This window comes from Mastomys coucha, unplaced genomic scaffold (genome assembly GCF_008632895.1).
Source record: "Mastomys coucha isolate ucsf_1 unplaced genomic scaffold, UCSF_Mcou_1 pScaffold9, whole genome shotgun sequence".
Classification (NCBI taxonomy): domain Eukaryota; kingdom Metazoa; phylum Chordata; class Mammalia; order Rodentia; family Muridae; genus Mastomys; species Mastomys coucha.
Window position 1 is genome coordinate 65772684 of NW_022196915.1, and position 22754 is coordinate 65795437.

Below are 22754 nucleotides of genomic sequence, written 5' to 3' on the forward strand. Positions count from 1 at the left end.
AGGGAGAGGGAGAGGGAGAGGGAGAGGGAGAGGGAGAGAGAGAAAGAGAGAGAGAAAGGAAGAAGCCCTCTGGGACACAAAAAATAGATGGAGGAGAGAGAAGTGAACAGAGAGGGACAGGGACAGGGACCTGGAGAGAGAAACAGTCCTTATATGTAAGCCAGGCTCATACCTGGCTGTTGCTAGGTAATGGTTGGACGGAGCCTAGAGGAAATGCTAATAGTGTGAATATGCATGGAGATGGCAGAGGACAATCTCAAGTACCTTTTTCTTTTTCTTTTTCTTTTTCAGTACTGAGGATTGAACCTAAAACACCATTCTAGTAAGGCAAGCGCCTTACTACTACTGAGCCATAGCCACAGTCCTACTTTTTGGAACCAAAGTCTCTCACTGGGCTGGAACTTGCCAAGTTGGATTAACTGACTGCTACCTGAACCCCAAGGATCTGCTGTCTCCACCTGCCCTGCTCTGGAGTTACAAGCATGCCACAGTGTCCAACATTTGTGTGTGTGTTGGACATAAAACTTGGGGCTTGATGCTTCTCTCAAGGCAAGCACTTTACTGACATTTCTCTCCTGACGCCTGATTTTTATTTTTTGTTTTATGTTGAGACGGATTCTCACTATGTAGCCCCTGAACTCACCTATGTAGCCCACGCTCACCCTGCACCGGAGGCGATCACCTCAGCGTTCCGCTGCTGAGATCACAGTCATGAACCGCTGTGCCCAAGTTAAAAACTATGGAATTATTGAAAGAAAGACTAAGAGTGACTGTTTATGAGCTGGGACCTGACTGGTTTCTTAGAACACCACAACTGCAAGCAACAGAAGAAAAAAAAGAAATAATTGGATTTCAACAAAATCAAGTTTCATTGCTTCAAGGACAGAAACAGGAAAACATAGCTCTGTTGCTGAAGTCCTTCCGTGGAGAGATGTAAACCAAAGGTGTGACAAAGATGTAAACAAAGATGTATCTGTTCCTAAAGCGCTATTAACAAACCAACGTGCAATTCCATAGTTCTACCAAAGTTTACCGGGAGTAACCAATGTGTTTATTAGGTCTACTTACAGAGCAGTGGGTGAGAGGTTATGGGAAGGACGTTGGTGACCTTAAGGCAGCTGCACCGGAGGTCCGAACACAACCCAGAAAACAGCTTCCCCCTGGGCTATGCAAATGAAGTCCTTCCTTGGTCATCTGGACAGATAGCCCCTCGCCCCGCCCCCATACCCTAAGGTCATCTGCAATTTTGAAGAACTGCGACAGCTGGTTAGGAGGTGGGGCGGTTGAGTGCCAGGTGAGGGTTCCACGATCCTCCCCCACACCCTTTCTAAAAGGAAAGGTAAAAAGTCAATAGGCCCAGCTGTGATGCTCTTTAACAAGCAGGCCCAGACAAACTCCTGAAGATGGTGGCCGGACAGCCCCGTACAACAAGCCCACAAATGAGAGAGTACTTTACAACTCACATACCTGGTAAGGGACCTGTATCCAGACTGCTCAAGGATTTTCTACAGCTCAACCCTGAAATAGAAGCCAGCAAACACCTGAGAAAACTTCCTTGATCAGACAGGAACCACAAGACAAGGGAGACCGACCCAATGGAGCGCTGTTCAGATAGATACACCATCGCTGTGGATGATGACATGGGGCAGTGGGAGGCTTCAATGACAGCTAGGAATGTGACAAGAGGTGACTGCTTCCATGACACTCTCCAGTTCCTCAAAAAGTCAGCACGGGGCTTGATCTGACCCCATAATCCTAATTCTGCTTCTATAGCCAAGAAGAGGTAAAAGAGACCTCCAAATACTTGGTGCGTGGATAATGATGAGAGTGTTACTAGGTGAAAAGCAGACACCCAAACGCCATCCACTAACTGAGCAATGGTTGTCTAAACAAAATGTGACATATCCACATGCTGGAATATTATTTGGTTATTCAAAGGAATGCCATATGAACTAACCCTGGAACTACGCTAACAGAGGAACATGTATAATTTCATGTCATGTGTCTAGAGGAGACAGATTCATACAGACAGTGAGCATCCATGATGGCTGTAATATCTGTGAATATGCTAAAAGCATTTCAGTGAATCATAGCTCAAATTTTCTTAAAAAAAAAAAAACAGGGAAAGGGCAGTGAGCTAGCTCAGTGTAGAAGGCTGCAGTATTATGAATTTAATCCTGGGAACCCGTTCAAAGGTGGAGGGAAAGAACTACTTCACAAAGATGTATTCCAACCTCCACACATGCACATGTGTTCATATCACACACACACACACACACACACACACACACACACAAGTTCTTTAAATTAAAAAACGAGAGAAAATGTTTACACTGTACACAAAGCTTTCTTAGAGGATCGAGGAAAACAGAAGATATCTCTTCATAATACCCTAAAATAGATCAAAACTTGTTGGTTTTCTTTTTTGTTTTGTTTTTTGTTTTTTGTTTTTTCGAGACAGGGTTTCTCTGTGTAGCCCTGGCTGTCCTGGAACTCACTCTGTAGACCAGGCTGGCCTCGAACTCCGAAATCCTCCTGCCTCCTCTGCCTCCCAAGTGTGCCACTACTGCCCGGCTGTTAGTTTTCAAACATGCATTGCTAGGTGATTTTTACCACCGTAGAGCATCATAGAGAGGACTCAATGCAAATCTGGGCAGCATCTATTTATTGATCAAGCGTAACTTCTTCATATAATCAAGAAACTTGATAACCGATGTGTGAAGCAGCTGGCAGTACAACAGAGACTGTGTACAATAAAAAAAACCTGAATAACTAAAACCTGTGACCTCTAACCATGGAAAGAAGGTAATGACTACACGAGCCAGTGAGTAGCGTGACTGATACTGTCATGATCAGATCTTATGACTGTACGTGACACTATACATGACCTGAAGCGCAGTAAGTTTACACTAGCATCATCGCAAATATGTAATGCGTCCCACTACACCACCGTTATGGTGGCTGTGACATCATGAGGCACTGGGACACTTCCTGTTCTGTTGTAATCTATTAGGACTGTCATCAAATATGATCTGCATCCATAGGAACTCAGGAAGATCACTCTGCACCATGTGACTATACTTGTGGTCCTAGCTTGTTTTCTGTTGCTGTGATAAAATCGTGACCAAAAGCAGTTTGGAGAGGAAAGGGATTTATGTGACTTACATGTCCCCATTACTAAGGAAAACTCCTTACAGGAACTCAAGCCAGAACAGAGGCAAGAATCATGGAGAAATGCTGCTTACCCTCAGTTTTGTTTTTTGGTTTTTTCGAGAAAGGGTTTCTCTGTGTAAAACTGGCTGTCCTGGAACTCACTCTGTAGACCAGGCTGGCCTCCAACTCAGAAATCTGCCTGCCTCTGCCTCCCAAGTGCTGGGATTAAAGGCTTGCACCACCAATGCCCTGCTGAGTTTGCTTTCTTAAAGTGCTTAGTGATAGCACTGCCCAATCATTAATCAAGTAAAAGCCCCGAAAATGTGCCCACAGGCAATCTGTTGTGCGCAGTTCCTCAATTGAGGTTCCCTCTCTAATCAAAATCTGGAACACACAAGAAGAAAACTTGAAAGTAGGAGGGTTGCTTGCTGAGAAGGGTCCAGCAGGAGAGTAAGAGAGTGAGGGAGGGAGTGGGGTGTATGTGACAATGACTAAAATGTATTATGTAAAGACATGAAAACTGACAAACAATAAAAGAAAAATAAGTTCAAAAGCTTTAAAAAAAGATTTATTTATTTTTATGTGTTTGAGTGGTTTTTTTTTTCCTGCATATCTGTGTGGGCAGCACATGTACATCTACTGTCTGAGGAAGTCAGAGGTTGTATTAGATCCCCTGGAACTAGAGTTATAGATAGTTGTGAGCAACCTTATGGTTGCTGAGAATTCCACCTGGGTCTTCTGGAAGAGCGACCAGTGCTCTTCACTGCTGAGCCGTCTCTCCAGCTCCAAAGGAAAAATATTTTTTTTGAGATTTTTTTTTAATTTATTTTTTTATGTATGAGTGTTTGCCTAAGTGTTTGTGCACCACATGCATGCATTGTCAGAGGAAGCCAGAAGAAGGTGTCATATCCCCCGGCACTGGAGGTTATGACAGGTGTGAGTGCCATGTGGGGTCTGGGCATTGAAACCAAATCCTCTAGAAGAGCAGCTAGTGCTATGAACCACCGAGGCCTCTCTCCAGCCCCGCAAAGGAAAGGTTTTGAGAATGTAAGGAGTCCGTGTAAGAATGGCACATGGGATGTTCACTAGGAATCCAGAGGCCTGTCATCCCACTAGGAAACCACTGAACGGAAATATACTGGCAGAAATAAGACAGCTTTCAAAGTACAGATCCCAGTTTAAATTTTATTTGTATACAAAAATATATTATGATGGGAAAGCTTATTATGACCTCCAACTATATATAAGTAATTACAAATATTTCCATAAAAAGCATTTTAAATTATAGAAGAGCTATGTTTAAAGGAGTAAAAACACATTAGATGGATCATCTGTTGAATATGCTGCAGGTGGGTAAACCAAGCCAGCTTCACCGTCTGAACTGCCCAGAGATGGGCCCAATGGCTAATGTTACGGTGGACCAAGAATGGCCAGACGTCAGGAGCCTCGGCTCTGCCCCCTCCCACAGCAGACTCTAGTAGCCAATTTGCCAGGTCCTCGGAGCCTTCTGGACCCCAAACTCCTTGCTTCACATACCTGAAAAGTAGACACAGAATAAGTTATCCCTGCCAGAGGCTCACATCTTCCATGCTTAACCACATCACATAGTCTCAGACGGGCATCAAAAGCAAAGTTAATGGCAGGCTTCTCCTGCAATGTACGACTGGCTAACTGGACTGACTACGAGGCCAGCTACAATCTGCATAAAGTAGACAGGCATGTTGCATGGGCTAATTACAAATTGTGCTGCAATTAGAATAATCTCTGTCAAAACAGGCCTACATATTCTCATGTAGAATGGCGCAACAGAGGCCAATAAAACCATCAAGCAAATACAGAATGGTAGAGTGCTAAGAACATGGCTATTTTAAACAAACTATTCTAAAAATTAGCTATTGGGTCTAACTTTTTAGATTTTTGCCTATTTGGCAGAGGAAAAACATAGAATATTCCTTGCAGAAAAAAAAAAATCGCCGGGCAGTGGTGGCGCACGGCTTTTAATCTCAGCACTTGGGAGGCAGAGGCAGGTGGATTTCTGAGTTCGAGGCCAGCCTGGTCTACAGAGTGAGTTCCAGGACAGCCAGGGCTATACAGAGAAACCCTGTCTCGAAAAAAACAAAACAACAACAACAAAAAAAAACCATCACTTTTCACTAAGTAATTAAGAAGCCAGAACACAAATTCTCCAAGGCTTAGCAAGTCCCCAGTGAGAAATGCTGACACCAGCAATCCTACAGTCAGGGGCTCGTCCTTGTGCCTCCTGCAACTTTGTCCTTTTGTGTAGAGCATGCAGATAGTGTGGCAGTTCCTTCCTCTAACACAGGTCCCCACCTCACCCCCACTGCAATTTTGATTTGAAGTTTTCCATTGGGGGGGTCACACAAAAGGGATAATGACAGTGAAATTCCCAAATGAGAAGCGCATACTGAATCTGGGTCGCTACCGAGTTGGCATGGATCAGAGCTCTCACCAGGCACCTGAATCAAACCCAGGGAAATTACCCTGATCACAACAGACCCCTGTGGCTGGCAAGAGGAAGGCATGTGTGACCAATCGGCCCTCTTCTCTCAGGGCTGGACATCCTCTGGGGACCTCCCCTCAGCAAAGCTCTCACCATTTTCTAAACATGTCATTGTGCACTGCTGACCTGTTCACACAGTTGGGAAAGTGATTCGGCTACTTTTCTGCAGGCTTCTCCTCCAAACTGCTTTCTGAGCCAATGAGGTCCTGTTGCTATACCTAGAGCAGCCTTATGGTGTAACTTCCTACCCCCTGGGCAAGCTGGGAAACATCATAGCACACTATCAAAGGCAGGGACTCAGTATTCTATCGGATGATGTTTTAAACACCAAGCGTGTACTCACTTGCTAAGGTTCTGTCCAGATCAGCAATGAAGTCTTCGAGCTCTTTAGTGTCACCTAATTTGGCTGCAAAACAGAACAGGGTTCAGTGTCCCTCTCGGACACAGCGGACAGGGGACTTTCCCAGGGGTTGTGGAAACCTGTAGTCTTCAGAGACCTCATGGAAACGTGCCCCTGTACCAGACCTTAGCGTTTGTTCCACATTTGCTTTCATCTCAGCAATTGACCTGGAGGCTAGCCTGGGTGTTTCTCCTGTAGTTCTCTATGGCCCTCACCCACCACCCCACCCACTACCCCTTCCTGGAAGACTGGTCTCTCCGGATCATAAAAGTTGGGTGGAGGGGATGGCAAATTGTGCTGCTACTGAAAGACAATACCATGGTTCTCCAATGTGATGCAAGTGTAAAACTACAAGTTGTTTCGTGTCAAAGAGGAACACGGAACATGACAGTCCTTGACATGTCCGGAGTAGCACAGAGCTTGTGTCTAGACATTGCTGCCTCTGCAGCCATGGCATACGCTTTCTGCACGTATTTCACTTTCTTCTGTATATTTGTCATGCCTGACTTCCTTGAAATGGATTGCTAAATATTGTTCTCAGTCACCCTCGCCGCCTACTACAGATCATCGTTCTTAGCTTTCGAGTTCACTCGCCACAAGGGCCTTTTCTCCTGTAACCCCCACCTCTGGAGGATTAGGTAGCAGGATCTGGGCAGTAGTTAAGCCATTCCCTAGACTGCTCTCTCCCTGGAGTGCCCAGATCCATTACAGATCAGAGACTGAACAAAGGTCCAATCCCCCCTGGCTGCTACCATTTGCGTTGGGAAGGGAATTTAAAAATCTCTTTCAAGAAAGAGGGAAGTTCTATTTGAATGCCGCATGGAGACAAGCGGTGGGATCTTCACATTTCTTAAAAGTTGGCTCCATTTTTATTATCTTTTGCAACTATTTTCAGCAAGTTCAACTTTCCTTCCAGGGGGAGTAACTTCCTTTTGTTCTCAAAAGGGCGCCTGTCCAATGTAACAGAACATTCAGCTCTCTGGCTGGTGAGACTTGGCCAGTTCCAAAAACTAAGAACCAATTCATGAAACTTAAGCCCCTCTTTAGTCTGTTAATACCTAAGCAGAGACAGAGTGGAGCTGTTGTTTTGAATCACGTGGACTTTATTATGTGTTCTTTAAAAACATATATGTATATGTTTTAAACAAATATATATACATGTATATATATGCTTGTAATATCTATACGTAGATCTATAATAAACCATATATTTGGTATGCGTGTTTGTACGTACATATGTATGTATGTATGTATGTATGTATGTATGTGGAGATCAGAAGATAGTTACCAAGGAGGCTCCGAGATCAAACTCAGCTTGTTGAGCTTGGCAGCAAACACCCTTTCGCACTGAGCCATCTCAATAGACCCATGTTAGATCATTCTGCTAAATTTTGTCACCCAAAAGCCCTGGGGTAAACAGTTAATGAAATTAAAAAGAAAATCTTCTCATTGTTGCAAAGCCAAACTGCTGAGTTTTACCTTCTGGAACCAAGTCTGGGAGGACAATGAGACGCACTCCCTTCTGCCGCAAGACACGCAGCCCAAATCCCACGGAACAACTCAGTCACTTTGCACTCTGCCGCCCAAAACCATTTGTCTCATCTATTTGCTTTGTATGCTGCAAAGGGTAAGCCTAGTGGAGGATCCGGGGTGGGGATAAAGGAGCAGAAAAGGAGTCCAGGGAGGTCACCTTTCCGAGGAGTGACAGTGGAGGACAGGAGAGCCCGAGTGGAGTCGGTCGGAGAATTCAGCTTCTCGTCACTGAAGGTGAAGCTGTCCCTGTACAGTGAGTCCGCACCTTTAAAGAAGGAAGCCATATTCATCAGGAGCTGTCCTCACCCAACCACATGCTTGCCAGTCTGTCTACAGTACGCAGCAGTTCATCTCCCAGAGAACCAGCTGTTACAGAGCTATAGTTTACAAAGCAGGCCAATTCCCAAACTAGGTACTAAATGATGTTAGGCAGGGAAGTGTGCTATAGGATAAAGGATAGGATATGACGTAGCCTAGTTGATAGGGTGCTTGCCCAGAGGCATGAAGCCCTGGGTTCAGTCCCCAGCACCATATAAATTAGGCACAGTGGTGAAAGACTAGGAGTTAGACAGACTCCTTTGTAGGCAGACAGATAGGCAGGGGAGTCATGAAGATGGCTGGCTTCTATCTCAGCTTCCTGACTTGAAACAAAAACCCGGCAGTTTAAGCAAAAGGCCTCATAGGCCTTTGTCTCCCGCCCTCAGGCTCTCTGCTGATGGACTGGCTCAACGAGTTCAAGGCTGGATCAGGACAGGTTACACAACAACTGTGGGTCAATCGATCATCCTATCCTTCTTACTGACAAGCCCTAAATTAGGAGAGGAAAACTCTGTAGTCTTAAAAAATATAACCCGGCTTCTGCTCTAGAGAGGGTCCTCTGTGTCTGACGCGTGCGCATGTTTCCTCACCCCCAATAACCACCATTTTTCAAGTGCTAATTCCATCTGCTCCTGTTTGCAGTATTTGAGATTTCTCCAAGGCTCTTGCTGCATTCAAGATTTTTCCTGCCTTTTAATGCTTTAACTGGTAGAGAAAACAAACCTAAGCATGAGCCCTGGACTGTATCAGGGGCACACCAGCCAGGGGCACACCGGCGATTCCAGCACTCTGGAGGTAGAAATAGGGAGATCAGAAATTCCAGGTCACCCTCAGCTACATACTGAGTTTGAGGCTGGCCTAACACTAAAAATACATGAGGCTCTGTCAAAAAAAAAAAAAAAAAAAAACAGTGACTAAAGATCTGACTCATCAGTTAAGAGCTACTTACATGGGTTCAGTTCCCAATGCCAACCTAGCAGCTCCCACAATCTGTAACTACAGTCCTAGGGATCTAATGCCCTTTTCTGGCCTCCCCAGGCCTCAAGAACACACGTGATACATACATACAGGCAAAACACTCATATACACAAGTCAAATTTAAACACGCAAAATATAGGATCCTTTTTCATGAAAAATGTTCTCTTCCTTCTAGACACTTTTCAAATATAAGCAAAATGTTGTGTGCCCCATATCAAATTAACTTCCCTTCCTTGCTCATAAGTCTTGATCACACAGTTCCCAAGATTCTGCATCCTGCACTGGAGTCCAAAACAAAGATTGTTTTTGTTCTTGTCTGTTCATCCAATAGAATCAAGGGACTTCTCAGCTCCTTCTATTCTTACACCCCAAATGTCAAAGCAGCAGTCAGCAGAGTTCCTGCCAGGCTAGGCTGCACCAGGGCCAGCTACTGCATGCTCAAGGGTGCTGAAGGAGACCATATTCTGGGCCTCAATTTAACCATCAACAAGATAGGAAGGTGGACTGGACAATCCTTCCAGGGCCTCCCAGTTCTGAGATTCTAAGTCCTGCCAAGAAGGAGGAAGCCAGCCCTGCTCTGAGGATGTTAAAACGGAGGCTCAAAGACAGAGAGGTTAACGGAAGCAGGATGTGGCCCCAGAGGTGGTAGTGAGGAAGCCAAATTTCTGGTTAAAATCGAAAGGAAACCAAAGCCAGCCAGGGCACTGCAGGCGCTCTGGAAAGGCCCCCGGAGGGGAACAGCTGAAAGAGAGCCTGGCCAGGTCCCTGCTTGCCTGAGGTTCCTGTCCTTCAAGCCATTTCCCTCCATCAGGGAGAGGAAACACATCTTGCTCTAGTTCCACCAACACAGAATGAACTTATCTAAATTATCTCTTAATGTGCTCAGAATAAAAGAAAGTCGGGCTTCTGAAAGAAGTTTCTAGTCATGTGAGAATTAGGCTCTAACCCTAAAAGGCTGCCACACCTCCTCAAGTTGTCTTGTTTGGCTCCATTTCCTCTGCCTTCCAACTACCTTCTTGTCATCTTTTCTGGCCTATAGACCCACCTACCCTACTCTTCCAAACATCTCCAGAAGATCCTCGTGAGCAGCCCTCACAATCTTTTCTTCCTTTAAGAGTTCTAGCCCAGATCACCTCAAAGAACCACAGTCATTTTCAGGGCTTTGAGGACGAACCCACACTGAGATCTTCAACACTGAACCTTAAACCCACAATTCCCCTCCAAAAATGTTATAACTCACTCCCACCTCCCACCCCTAGAATGCTGGTCCTTGAAATGTGAGATCAACCGTGTTCTGGCAACACCAAGAACACCACTGATCCCTCCCACTGCAACTACCCTGAGAAGTGTAATCACTTCTGGTCTACAGGTCTGGCCTCAGCCCTACTTCCCAAGTGTGCTTGATAATGGGACACTTCGTGCACTCCTACTAATATCTCTTAGGATGTTGGGACTCTCTAGAATTTGACTTGGAAGCCCTTCTGCTTGTTTTTATTCTTTTTTTCCCCTGCTGAGTCCGCCTGTAGAACAGCAGCAGCAGTAGCAACCCTATCCCCTGCACACCACGCACAGCCATTGCAGATCCCTGGAGGAGCATCACTGTTGTCTCTGTCAATAACCAGGAGGGATCACTACAGATACAGACTGAGAAACATATGAAGAGAAGATAGAGCCATCTTTGGTAGCGAGAAAGCCACAGAGAGACCCAGGGGAAGCAGGCTATAAGCCAGAAGGGAATACCAAGTCCCTTGCCACCTTATCCTTGTCTCTTAAAGACATCCAAGAACATCGTCCCATCCTTAGACCAGAGTTCCAGCTCTGAGACTCACTAGCCCAGAGCTTAAATGCCACCCCCCTCCCTGCTCTCTATCTCTCAGAGCAGCTGGCACTTAAGAGCCACTTTCAATACCACACCTCATTCCACCCCTCCCTGTAGATGCCACAGTCCTTGCCCTAGCTTTGAACTTCATTTCTGTTTGGCTCCAAATCTCCAGAAATTTCACATCCACATATCATCAGGCTGGTTCACGTTCCAAACAATTGAGCCGACTACTCTTGGCTGTTTAAACAGGCAATAACCTCAACATGCACAAAGGCCATTACAAAAGAGAACAACAGGGTAAAGAGCATCCACAGAGGAGGAAGGGAGACTTCACCCCAGACTGCAAGGAGAGGCTGTGAGGAAGAAGCCATAGTCTCAGGGGACCATCCTGGCTTGCCTTTGATCCTTTCAAATCTAGTCCATAGGATAAATTCCTTAACCCATGAATTTCCCTAAAGGAAAAAGCTGGTTTTGACAAATCAATCCAGGTGTAAGCCAGACTGTCTGCTCCGTGGTCGCCTCGTTCTTGAGGGACTCACGCTGCTCTCACAAAGAGGGAGGAAGAAGGGGTAAAGTACAGCATCTCTATAACATACGCATACAGAGGCAGGTCAGCATAGCTGGGTTCACTTCCCTTCTTCCTGCCCCTCCACACACACACACACACACACACACACACACACACACACACGCGTGCGCATGGGCACACACAGTCTCACATCCTGTCAGCTCATTACCTCACCATGGTTCTACCTGCCTTCCATGTCTTCACAAACCCTAGGCCCACTCCAGGCTCCACTTTGTTCGACCCTAAGTACCTGAAGCTACACCACTGTACAGAGGGTGGGGAGCAGAGGCCATGTGAAAGGCAATAACCACCTACGCATTCTGTGTACGATGCGGTGGCTTCATAATGACTTGATTTTCGAGTTCCTAGCAAAATGGAGAACAGCAGGTCCAGGAAGGAGGCCATCATCATTGAGAAGGAAAAGAATCAAGAATCTGAGCCCTGGCTTCCCACGACTGTCAGATTATAGCATTTATGTTCTAAGTTTCTCTTCGGAGGTAATAACTGAAAACATACCCACCACACAGAGACACCCAGACTTTGAACATCTTTACCCAGTATTTCCTCCAAACAAGCTTTTACTAAGAGCCTGCACGAACAGAATCTATGCTAGAGGTTATGGTAGATGGATAGGTAGGTCCAGCCTCCTGCTGTGTTCACTCCCTTAGAACTCTAGTTCTTGCAAAAATGATATTCAGCCAGTCTGATAAAATGACAGCGGTGTGGCTCTGACTGATAGCACAGACGTGGATTGCTGGCCCACCCTGCTATCTGGTGTTGTCATGATCAAGGGACCCAGTGGTGATCTGAGGAACCTTCATATGTGGTGAGGGACACAGACCTTAAGGCATCTATTTTAGACTGCCTTGAAGGCTCAACTCACTAGAAATCCCCACTACAAATATCCTTTAAATTCCTGATCCACTTAATGTATTGAAATCTCAGATTCTGGGACTGGGTCTCCTAAGGGACCATCAAAAAAATAAATAAACAAAAGTATATTATATACGCAACCCCTAACTTTAGGTATGCCCATCAAGTATAAGAAATTCCATAGTACAAACAGAAGCTTTGTTTAAAAGAAAGTCATAGATTTTTTTTCTTTCTTTCTTTTTAGTTTGGGAGGTTGGGAGAAAGGTAATTTAGGGTTAGAACGGACACATGCTACCCCAGAGGAAAGTAAAACCACAGACAGTGAGCCTTGCCCAGAGCGCCTGTAAATATAGAACAATCCCACACATGTGCAGCAAGTGAACTACAGTAATTAAGCATGAGAAAGGAAGCCGTGGGTCTGTGGCACTGTTCCCACGGGGCATGGCAGCCATGAGGGGGGTCTTTCTTCTCCTCCAGTTCTAAATTCTGACAGCTTCAGTGAAGCATGGCACCGGGACAAAGAATCCTGGGTCTCTGCTTGACCCTTGTGCCCCAGCCACCCTCTGGAATGGCTCCGACCCTCTGAGATAGTTTACCATCTATCCAAGAATAAGACCTGTCACCCACTCAGGTCCTAACGTGGTACCAGGTATCTGGAGGGCTCCTACCTGGCCTCATCCTCTCACATCTTGACAAGTTTAAACTCCGGACTACTCAGCTCCATTAACCACTGGCTTGGGAACTGCCATTCTGGTTTCTTGGAATTCCCTCAGGCCTCCTCTCTCAGGGCCAGACCAGAGTATTCTAACCAAACATATGTAGATGTTCTAAGTCTTGCTATGCTAAGGAACCTAGTTCCGTATCCTCCCCAGATATCTACAATCTCATCATAGCTACAGCAGGGACACTAGACCTCACACCTTTCACACTAAAGAGCAGCACACTTGCCCTCTCAAAGGATGACTCATGTGAAGCCCCAATATACGAGAATCACAGCTTAAGTCAATATAATAAACCACTTACATAGTCAACCAGTAGAAGCATACAATTAATACATGGGCTAAAATTTGGGATAGAATGAGTGAATTTTTTATTAAACCCACTTAAAAAAAAATGCATGCTGTACTTTCAAAGCTAAAAATAAATAAATAAAAATACTGAAAAAGAGCTGGGCATGGTGCCGCATACCTTTAATCCTATTCACTTGGATCTCTGTGAGTCTGAGGCCAGCCTGGTTTATATAGTGAGTACCAGGATAGTCAGAGAGGGCTACATAGTAAGACTCTGGCTTTAAATAACCCAAATAAATAAATAAATAAATAAATAAATAAATAAATAAATAAACCCAAAGATGTTCAACTTCTACGCCACCCCCAAAGGCTCAAGCCTGAAGACTACCTTTCTAGCCCCCAACTGCATTGCCCTTTTATTGAGACTCTAAAAACTGTTCCTAACAGAGTGCTATGGGAAAGACACAGGCCTTTTAAGAAACAACTTCCACTCATTCCCCAATGTGAAAGTATATGTCTATGGATTTGAGTACGGTGCCCTTTGAGGCCAAAGGTGTCAGATCCCTTGGAGCTAGAGTTCCAGGCAGGGCAATTGTGCACTGTCAACATGGGTGTTAGGAACCAAAGTCTGGTCCTTTTGAAAAGCAATACCTGTCCTTAACCTCTGAGTCATCACTCCAGTCCTGCAACCTGTTTGTGTTGTTGTTGTTTTGTTTTGTTTTGTTTTTTTAATGAGGGGGAAAAGGTATTTTTTTAAAATGAGGACTATTCATCACCTAGGTCCACAGACCTTTGATCCTAAAAGCCTTGAAGAGGACCTGCAATACCACATATAAAAAGATACATGGTCTGACCTTGAGGGAATGCCGGGATGCTCCCAAGTTCTGGTTCACATGCTAGCCAACCCTTTGTGAAGACAGAGCAAGGCCATCGATGGCCAGCCTGCGTTCAGTTATTTTATCAACAAAACTAATGAAGATAAAAGTGCCTAACTTGTAGGGCTGTGGTAAAGATGTTGTGTGATAACATTCGAAGAACAGCCAGAGATGGCTGATAACAAAAGCTATCACGTTACAATCCTAGCAACCAACCCCAGTGAGGGCTTGCTAAAAGTAAGCTAGCTGCTGCCACAGCCACGATAAACCTGACTGGCCCTCCCAGGAGAGCTAAGTTTCAGAAGGCTGCCCCTCTCCTAGACATTCACTTCCACCAAACAGACCAACGAGTATTAGGAATGTCTGCACTCCGCTCCTGGAGACAACTAAGACAGACATATAATGTATGTGTCCTTAAGAAAGCATGACTTAGATGCACACAAATCCCATCAAGGCGATTTCTAAGCATGCAGGGAGCAAACCACACTGGCAGCAAAGACCAAGGCCATCGTGCTTTCTTAGATCCTTCCCGTTCCTTCTCTAACCACCACAGTAAAAACTTAAGTTAACAACAAAAGCAGAAAAGCGAAATGCACAGAGATGTGCCTAAGAAAACTACAAATTCTATCAGCTCTCTCTCTCAAACTGTTAAGATGCTGTCTGTAGCAAATTCTCTTTTTAAGACTCCTAAAAACATGCCCTGGATCTGAAACCCTTCCTGGCAGAACAGGTGGGTGCTGTCTGCCATCCCCATACAGGTCCAGACTCTAATCTAGACCGAGGTTGGGGCTTAGCAAGGAGCTGTCCGTGACTACAGAGCAGCAGGGGCAGACCTAGCCATCTCTTCTGTGGAGAAGACTATTTCTACACAGTGAAAAGTTTGTTCCTTGACCCAGTAGAAAGAAATATATTCAAGTTACACCATAGGTACGGAGACAAATTTCCAAAGTAAGGCTTCACTTGAATGCTGAGAACAAGTGACCAGGTCACTGGCATCAAAAATGCAAAAGTTCTAAATGGAAATGAACAGCTCACCAGCCCTCTTCCATCCCCCCACCCCCATCTCCTAAGTCACATGGCCATCTGTGCAGGCTGCTAAGGAAAATCAAACTGGAGCTCCGGTTTCAGATTCTAGTCCTGACCAGGATGCCCAACATCATCCCTTCTTAGGGGGACAGACAGCTCAGGCTCAGAATCTTCACCCAGTAACAAAGGAAGAGCTTTCTAGATTTCAAAAACAACAACAGAACTTTCACTCCCTGAATCAGGGACAGCACAACTGGTGATGTCTGAGCCTGGATCAAGGGACTAAGGGAGCATGAACAAACAGAATTTTAAGTTCACATTGAAAAACAGTGAATAAGCCAAGATTCAAAAACAATTATGTAATAATAAAAAGTCACCAAATTCCCTGTTCTTGCAGGTCACTTGAGCTACTGAAAAAAAAGCGCTCTCTCTGTCTCTCTGTCTCTCTGTCTCTCTGTCTCTCTGTCTCTCTGTCTCTCTGTCTCTCTCTCTCTCTCTCTCTCTCTCTCTCTCTCTCTCTCTCCTTTCTACCAAGGTTATTAGGACAGAGGCATTGTGGAAAAGGTCACTGGGATGAACCTCTGTGGATAACCTGAAGGGTGGGCATGCCTGAAACCCTGGACTTGACCCCAGCAGCCCAGCGGGAGACTGTTTCAAAAGTGCCTGCAGTGGTGAAAGAGCCTGGGCGCTCAGCAGAAAGTGGCCGAAGTTATTTCAAACATTCCAAAAACAGCAGCTTATGAAATCACTCTGGTTTCACAAATGTTTCATTCTTGTGCTCACCCCTGTCCCCACGTCCCCCAGCACATATTCTGGAAAAGGAAAGGGAGAGTGCTGTCGGTCTAGTGTTTGCCTTAGCTTTTAAGAAGCCCTAGGTCTGATCGGGAGCAGTGGCACTCCACTGTAATCCCAAGCTCCCTGAAGCCCAAGGAAAGAGGAGCAGAGGTTTGAGGTCATCCTCAGCTACACAGATCTCTTTGGGAGGGTCTCAATAAAATGAAAAATGAAGAGTGGGGAGAAAGGCGGGAAACTGTTGGAAGGCCTGGCTGGACTCCCAGGAGTTGTCTGACTGCACAAACCCTCAGGCCTCATGATAATACACCTGCCGTGACAGGTAGACCCACAGTTCTTTAAGAGCCACCCTCCTCCGCCCCACCTCGTACCTCTCTCCCCCTAAGAATGCCTTAATGACCCCCCCCCCCGCACACCTGGGCTAAAGACTCAGAAATAAGCCAACTCTCCAAGATCCTCGGGTCTGAGTTTCTCCCAGACACCGTGCCTCAGTTTACAGATAACCCCGGTGACACTAGAGCTCTGGGAAGCCTGAGCCCTGGGGTTAGCTACTGACTTCAACAGGGAGGGCTTCACTCACTCTCGGAGTCGCTGAAGCCGCTGCTGTCGCTGACGCTGGCGCTGCTGCGCCGCTTCATGCGCTCCAGGTGCTCCTCGTAGTGGAAGTGGCGCGCGTGGAAGGGCGACGCGAAGTCGGCCAGCACCGCGTCGAACTCGCACAGCACGTCCGTCAGGTCTGCAGCCGCCGCCGAGTCCATGGCCGGGGCTAGGGGACAGGGGGCACAGAGGGGATCTGGAGGGGCGGCCAGCGTTCCCTAGAATGGCTAACTCCACTCTGCCTTTGCCAGTGACAGCCACGCAGTCAGTTACTTCGTAACCTCTCAACCACCCTCTAAAGCGCCTGTCACCAAGACCCAGACGAGAAGCGGTCTCCGTGGGTGGAGCTGAAAGTCTGGGAGTCACCTAGCCCACCCCACGCGCTTTCCTACTTGTGCCCACGCTCGCTCCCTGGAGCGCGTGGCAGCGGGAGGTCTGAGTCAGCAAGCACCCGTTACGTGTCAGGCTCGGATTCCTCGTCCCGCGTGGGAAACCAAGCTCGACCTGCCTCGGACGAGCGATTCGGGGGAAACGGGCTGTCAGGGTGATGGAGGGTAGAAGGCTGGGCCGTGGAAAGAGACCATAGAGACCTCTGTAGCTTAGAGTGGACGCAGCCCCTGGCTTCGATCCCGGGGCGCAGAGGTGGAGAGGGTACCCCCCACACACAAACAGGTACTCACCTGCGGCTGCGACCGCCGCGGGACTGCTCTGCGCCGAGGGCGGCTTCATGGAGACGTGGCTCAGTGACACGCGAAGCAGAGATGCTGCGAGGTGTCGGCCCTGGTGGCTACCGCCTGCACTGCGGTCGGCTCCGCTGGCTCTGCCTCGCTCCTGGCCGATCCTGAGCGCTAGCTACTCGCCTGCGCCGCCACCCGCCAGCTACTCAGTCTTATAGCTACCGGCAGGGGCGGGGTGGGGCGGGGCTGCGGAGTAAGTCCCAGACGACCTAGGGGACGCCCCTGTGCCCCTACTCCCTACCTCCCCCCTCCCCCCGGCACCGCCCTAGCCACGCGCTGGCCTCCGGAGAACCGCAGTGACGACTGGTGTCGCCGGAGCCCGGGTTACCGCCCCAAATATTTACCCGCCGTTCTCCCCACCACCCTGACAACCCGACCCAAGGAAGTATCTTTGCGGGCATCAGAGTTCTCCAAGAGTTTACCCTGTTTCCCGCCTTCTGGCAGAGCCTCCTGGAGCCTCAGGTTTAGGTGAAATGGAACTGCAAATGCAGAACCTCCTTGCTCGCTGCAAAAATAAAGGAACCGAGAGCCTCAGGAGGTTGTGCGAGGAACCAGTCTCCGTCTGATTTTTCTCAAGGAATTTACAAGATTGTGCGTGGACAGAGTGGACAGCTGAGGGTCGTGGGTTGAGGTGAATACAGTCTTCAATGGACCTGATCTCAGAGCGCAGAGTACCACACGGACAGATGCATTCTGGTATAGGGTCCATATGATTGAGCATCCATACTTAGCACAGCCCGGTGTAATTACTGCCTCAGGTGACCAACTACCCTTTGCCCCGATAGTTATTTAAAAGTAAAATAAGAGGCCTGCTGGTGGCCAGTGTCTATAGTCCCAGCCCTAAGGAGGATGATAAAAGTGGGGTCTAGGCGAGAAAACACAGATCTGAGGACTACAATGTGAAAAAAAAAAAAAAAAAACTACATAGCAGTGGTGGTGCACACCTTTAATCCCAGCACTTGGGAGGCAGAGGCAGGCGGATTTCTGAGTTCGAGGCCAGCCTGGTCTACAGAGTGAGTTCCAAGACAGCTAGGGCTATACAGAAAAACCCTGTCTTGAAAAACAAAACAAACAAACAAAAAGCAAAAACAAAAAAAAGCACGATCCTGCCAGCCCTGAGAGGCAGAGGCTGGCAAATCCCCGGGGCTCCCCAATCTATCCCAAAATGAGAACTCCAAGCCAAGGAAAAGCTGTATCTTATAAATGGAGGTGGGCGATGCTCAGAGAAACAGTCACATTTGAGGTTGACCGCCGACCTTGCCAGGCACAACATACATCTGTGTGCATACCTGCACATGCTACACACACACAAAATTAATCAAATGTAAGGTGAGGGGTTAAGTGGAGGCTGGGAATATGATTTAGTGATGAAGTGCTTGCCTAGCACGGGTGAGCCCTGAGTGTGAAGGCTCATCCTCAGACCTGCCAAAAAAAATAAATATTTTTCATCGATAAATGTAAAACAATCAAAACTGAATAAAATGAAATTTTCCAGTTCCTTAACTGCATTAGACACTAGATCAACGGCCATCAAAACAGAATCTTTGGACAGTGTTATTCCAGGACATCTTCCCCTGGTGACTCCAGCCCTTCTAGGTGTTAGAATGCGGTATGCACCAGGTCGCTCCAGCTCTGAACAGCTATCCTGAATAGTATAATCATTGCTAATGGCCAGCAGGTGTGAAAACTGGAGTAGCTAAGTAGCTTGCCTACCCCTTAGAGGTTTTATAGAAGGCAGGCCTGTCTCTGTTGAGGTTAGCCACACCCTGTCTCCCTAAGGTGGAGAACTAAGCAGTCAAGGGAGGCACTAAGCCCCAGAGCAGATAACCCAGGCTCCAGGAGCCCCAGGCAAGGCACCTCCTTCTTTCACCAGCTCCCACCCCCACTTCTTCTCTCTCCCAACACATTGTTTTTGATTCCCCCATGGCACCCACTGCTCGTGCCCTCAGCCAACAACAGTCTGGGAAGTGCGGCCAAAAAGATGCCAATTACATGTTCAGTTAGTGCGTGGAGCACAGTTCATTTATCGACAGTCCAGCTGGTGGGCAGGTGGGTTACCCCCTGCCCGTCCTCGTACGCATCTCAGTGCAAAGGCCTCCGAGCTGCACATGAGTTGATCTTGATTTCTTCCCTAGAACCAGGTAAAGGTTTAAACCCTTAATCTCCAGAGCCTTCTGGCTGGGCTCCATATCCTAGGGCCTTTTATGGCCCCCACCCACCTGACAGTGGTGACAGAGATAGTCAATGACCTCAGTGTTCGGGTGTGACCTGTCCCTCAGGAGAGATGAGGAGCTGTATCCTTCACCTCCTCACTGAGACTTACCTAACTTCCAAGTTTCAAAAGGTCATTCAGTCGCTGAATGCAATGGCCTCAAGAAAAATACTTGATGTCACCTTTGATTTCCAACAGCAAAGTCAGGACTTCTTGTGCTGTAAAGACCTGGTCTTTATTTTAGCTGGTCTCTCCCTTGGTCTACTTTGCTGTCATACAATAAAACATCACAGGCTAGGTGATTTGTGAGCCACAGAAATTTCTTCCCCACTGGTCTGAAGACCAGGAGGCCCAAGATCAAGACTCCCGCCCAGTGCTGTCTGGCCAGGGCTTGCTGATTGGTGAGGGCTTGCTGATGGCCCGCTCACAGGGCATAAAGAAGGAAAGAGAGCAAAGGTACCCTACTTCAAACCCTAATTCCATGTGAAGGAGCTCTGTTCTGGTGACAGCCAGTTCACAAAGGCCCTGCAGTTTGACAGGAACAAGTTTACAATTAGATTGCCATGTCCAGACCACCCCAAGGTCTGACCTATTCAGGCCATAGCCGCCTCTTCTCTGCTGTCCACTCTTTTCATGAACCTCATCCAGAGCATCACCTAAGGGCCTCATCCTCCTGAATCCTCCGGGTTATCATGGCTGACCTCTGGCTCCCTGCCTGCCTCCCCTAGATCCTTTCTTCTCAGGCTTCACTTTCTCTCAGCCATCTCACCCTCCTCCTGGAAATGTATAACTAAAATTCATTCACTTTAATTTTTTTTTTTTACTTTCAGAACTGATTTTCCTCCCCTTAAATGTCTTTTGTGCAGTTACCCATAGGACTTCTGCACTTGCTATTCCTCCACACATCCTCTAAGGAAGAAGCGTCTAGCTGAATCTGTAAATACACAAGTAGACTCCTGTATTCCTGAAACAGTATATTTCCAGTCTATCTGGAGTTAAACTTGGTGACATGACTAAGTTTTGGGCAGCAGAGAGCGCCTACATGGCCTCCTGGGTAAGTCTCCCTCACTTGACTCTCCTCCGGGATGACAGGCAGCTGTGAGGTTGAGGTCACTTTCCTAGGATGGCAGCAGAAACAGAGAAGTGTCTTGGGTCTCTGATGTCATGAAGAAGCTATGTTAACCAACCCTGAGTAACCAACATCTACACGAGAAAAATAAAATAAACTGTCAGGGCCTGGAGATGTATACAGCTCAGTGGACAAACATGTGCCAAGCATGTGCCGAGCATGTGGGATTCTGGATTCGAGCCTCAAAACTACCAAAAATAAATAAGCAAACTGAAATCACCATTTTGTGTAAGCTCCTATAGGGGAGGGGTATGTTCCGATCTTTACAATTTAACTTTAGCCTTAATGCCTTTTGTATCAAATAAATAACACTCCTGGCAGTTTTGGTCCTGTGACTCTAAGAGATGGGCTTTCCTTCTTCCCTAGGCTAGCGTGAGTCATGTTTCAGCATCTGTCCATAGCTGAGCTGCTAGGTAAGTTAGAACAACAGATGCGCATTCTCTCCCAGAGCTCTGGAAACCTGTGATCACATGCTGCCTGGGCCGGCTTCCTCAAAAGACACGGAAGGCACGGAAGGCATGCAGGGAGGATCTGCCCCAGGCCTCTGCTGGTTCCTGGGGGTATGCAGGTCATCCTCAGCATCCGTGTGTCACCCTCATCTTCTGGTTGTCACATGGTATCTCCTGTGTGTCTGCTTGGATCTCTTCTCTTAAGGGTAGCAACTACTACCTTACACGGATTAGGCTTGCTGTAACTTTGGATGGCCTACCTCCATCTTGTCTCCAAAGACCCTATTTCCAAGTAGGTCACATTCGTAGGGACTTGAGCAAATCTGAGAGTGTGACACAATTTAACCCAAGCCAGTGATATAAACCCCAGGTGGGCCTCCATTAATGAAAATCATATTAGAGAAAATATGGAGTCAAGGCTACAATGATGAAAGCTGGTTTTAGATGCAGCTTAACCGCAGGCTGCTTGCACACATCCCAGCACCACAGAGAAAAAGAAAAGAAGAAAAGATTAATTTGGCAAAGGATGGCAGTGCAGGAGGCTGAGGCAGGAGGATTACCAATTCAAGGCCAGCTTGGGTGCCAGCTTTGAAACCAGTGATACTCTGTTTCAAAATAAAAGACTAAGCAAATGACCCATTGGAACAGGATAGAACCCCCAAATGGATACAAACATACTTGGGAAAGTGGCTTCTAAGAAGTAACAATACGGTGAGAAAAGTCCTTTTGACAATGATAATAGCATAACTATCTACCACAAACCAGACCCAAAAAACTGATTTAGAATATAGACCAATAGCCTGTTTCAGTCAGAAACAGGAGAATATCCTCATGACTCAGAGATTTCAGACATGCTGCAAAAGCAACATTTCCTCTTCTTTTATTCAGTCCTGAGGATCGAACCTAGGCTCTCGTGCATGCTAGGCAAGCACTCTACCACTGAGCTATTTCTCCGGCTGCTTTGACCTAAACAGGCTCTCCCTTTGTAGTCGAAGCTGACTTGGAATCCCCCAGTCTCTTCTTCTACTCTCCAAGCGCTGGGGTTGCACGCTGTGCTACTATATCTGGAAGCACTATGGTTTTTAAAATGAAGAGATCAGACCTCATAAAATTAAAAATGGTTACTGACCAAAGACACATCGAAAAGAAGAAAAAAATGTAAGCAGGAAGAATCCTACCCACATACATGTGCATGCATGTTGCGTATGTATGACAAATGATTTGTTTTTAAAGCATAGAACGAGCTTCTACAAATTCATAATACAATGGCCCCCTGACAAAAATGTAACAGCCAAGGCACTCGAAGATATACCTCATAAAAGAAGAGATGTTAGTGACCCTTGAGCATGTAAAGTCTAGACTGCAACCTTCTCATGGGTTAGCAATTTCCCTACAAGTGAAATGAAATAGGAGGTAAGAATGAGTTTTTATGTGTAATAGCCCCAGTTGCTAACAGCCTGAACACCCTTCAAGAGCATGAACACAAAAACATGCAATACCTCAGAATGCAGCTCAGCAGCAGGACAATACAACAGCCTGGGTGAGGCTGAGAAGCATCACTCTTGCCCCTCAAAGGTCTATACCCTGTCATCCTGAGTGGATGCACCAGCTAGCGAGCATGGCATAATTGTGGATCATCTGAATGAGCCTGTATGCTAGGAAAGAAAATGGCCTCCATAGGTTCACAGGGAGTGGTGCCACGCACACTTTGCGTGATGGCGGTATCTGAGGCGTAAACTTCAAGGAAAGTCAGTCTCCTGC

The 22754-nt window shown here is 46.8% G+C and overlaps 1 protein-coding gene across 1 annotated transcript; it reads right to left on the reverse strand.

Moving 5' to 3' along the window:
* Positions 1 to 4318: 4318 nt before the first annotated feature.
* On the reverse strand, positions 4319 to 17448 carry Rgcc (regulator of cell cycle). Its single transcript, XM_031361888.1, has 5 exons — positions 17147 to 17448; positions 16450 to 16635; positions 7765 to 7872; positions 6018 to 6080; positions 4319 to 4689 (listed from the first exon to the last, which is right to left on the reverse strand). Exons 1-5 carry the CDS (start codon positions 17193 to 17195, stop codon positions 4682 to 4684), a joined length of 414 nt encoding a protein of 137 aa, XP_031217748.1. The 5' UTR covers positions 17196 to 17448; the 3' UTR covers positions 4319 to 4681.
* Positions 17449 to 22754: the final 5306 nt, after the last annotated feature.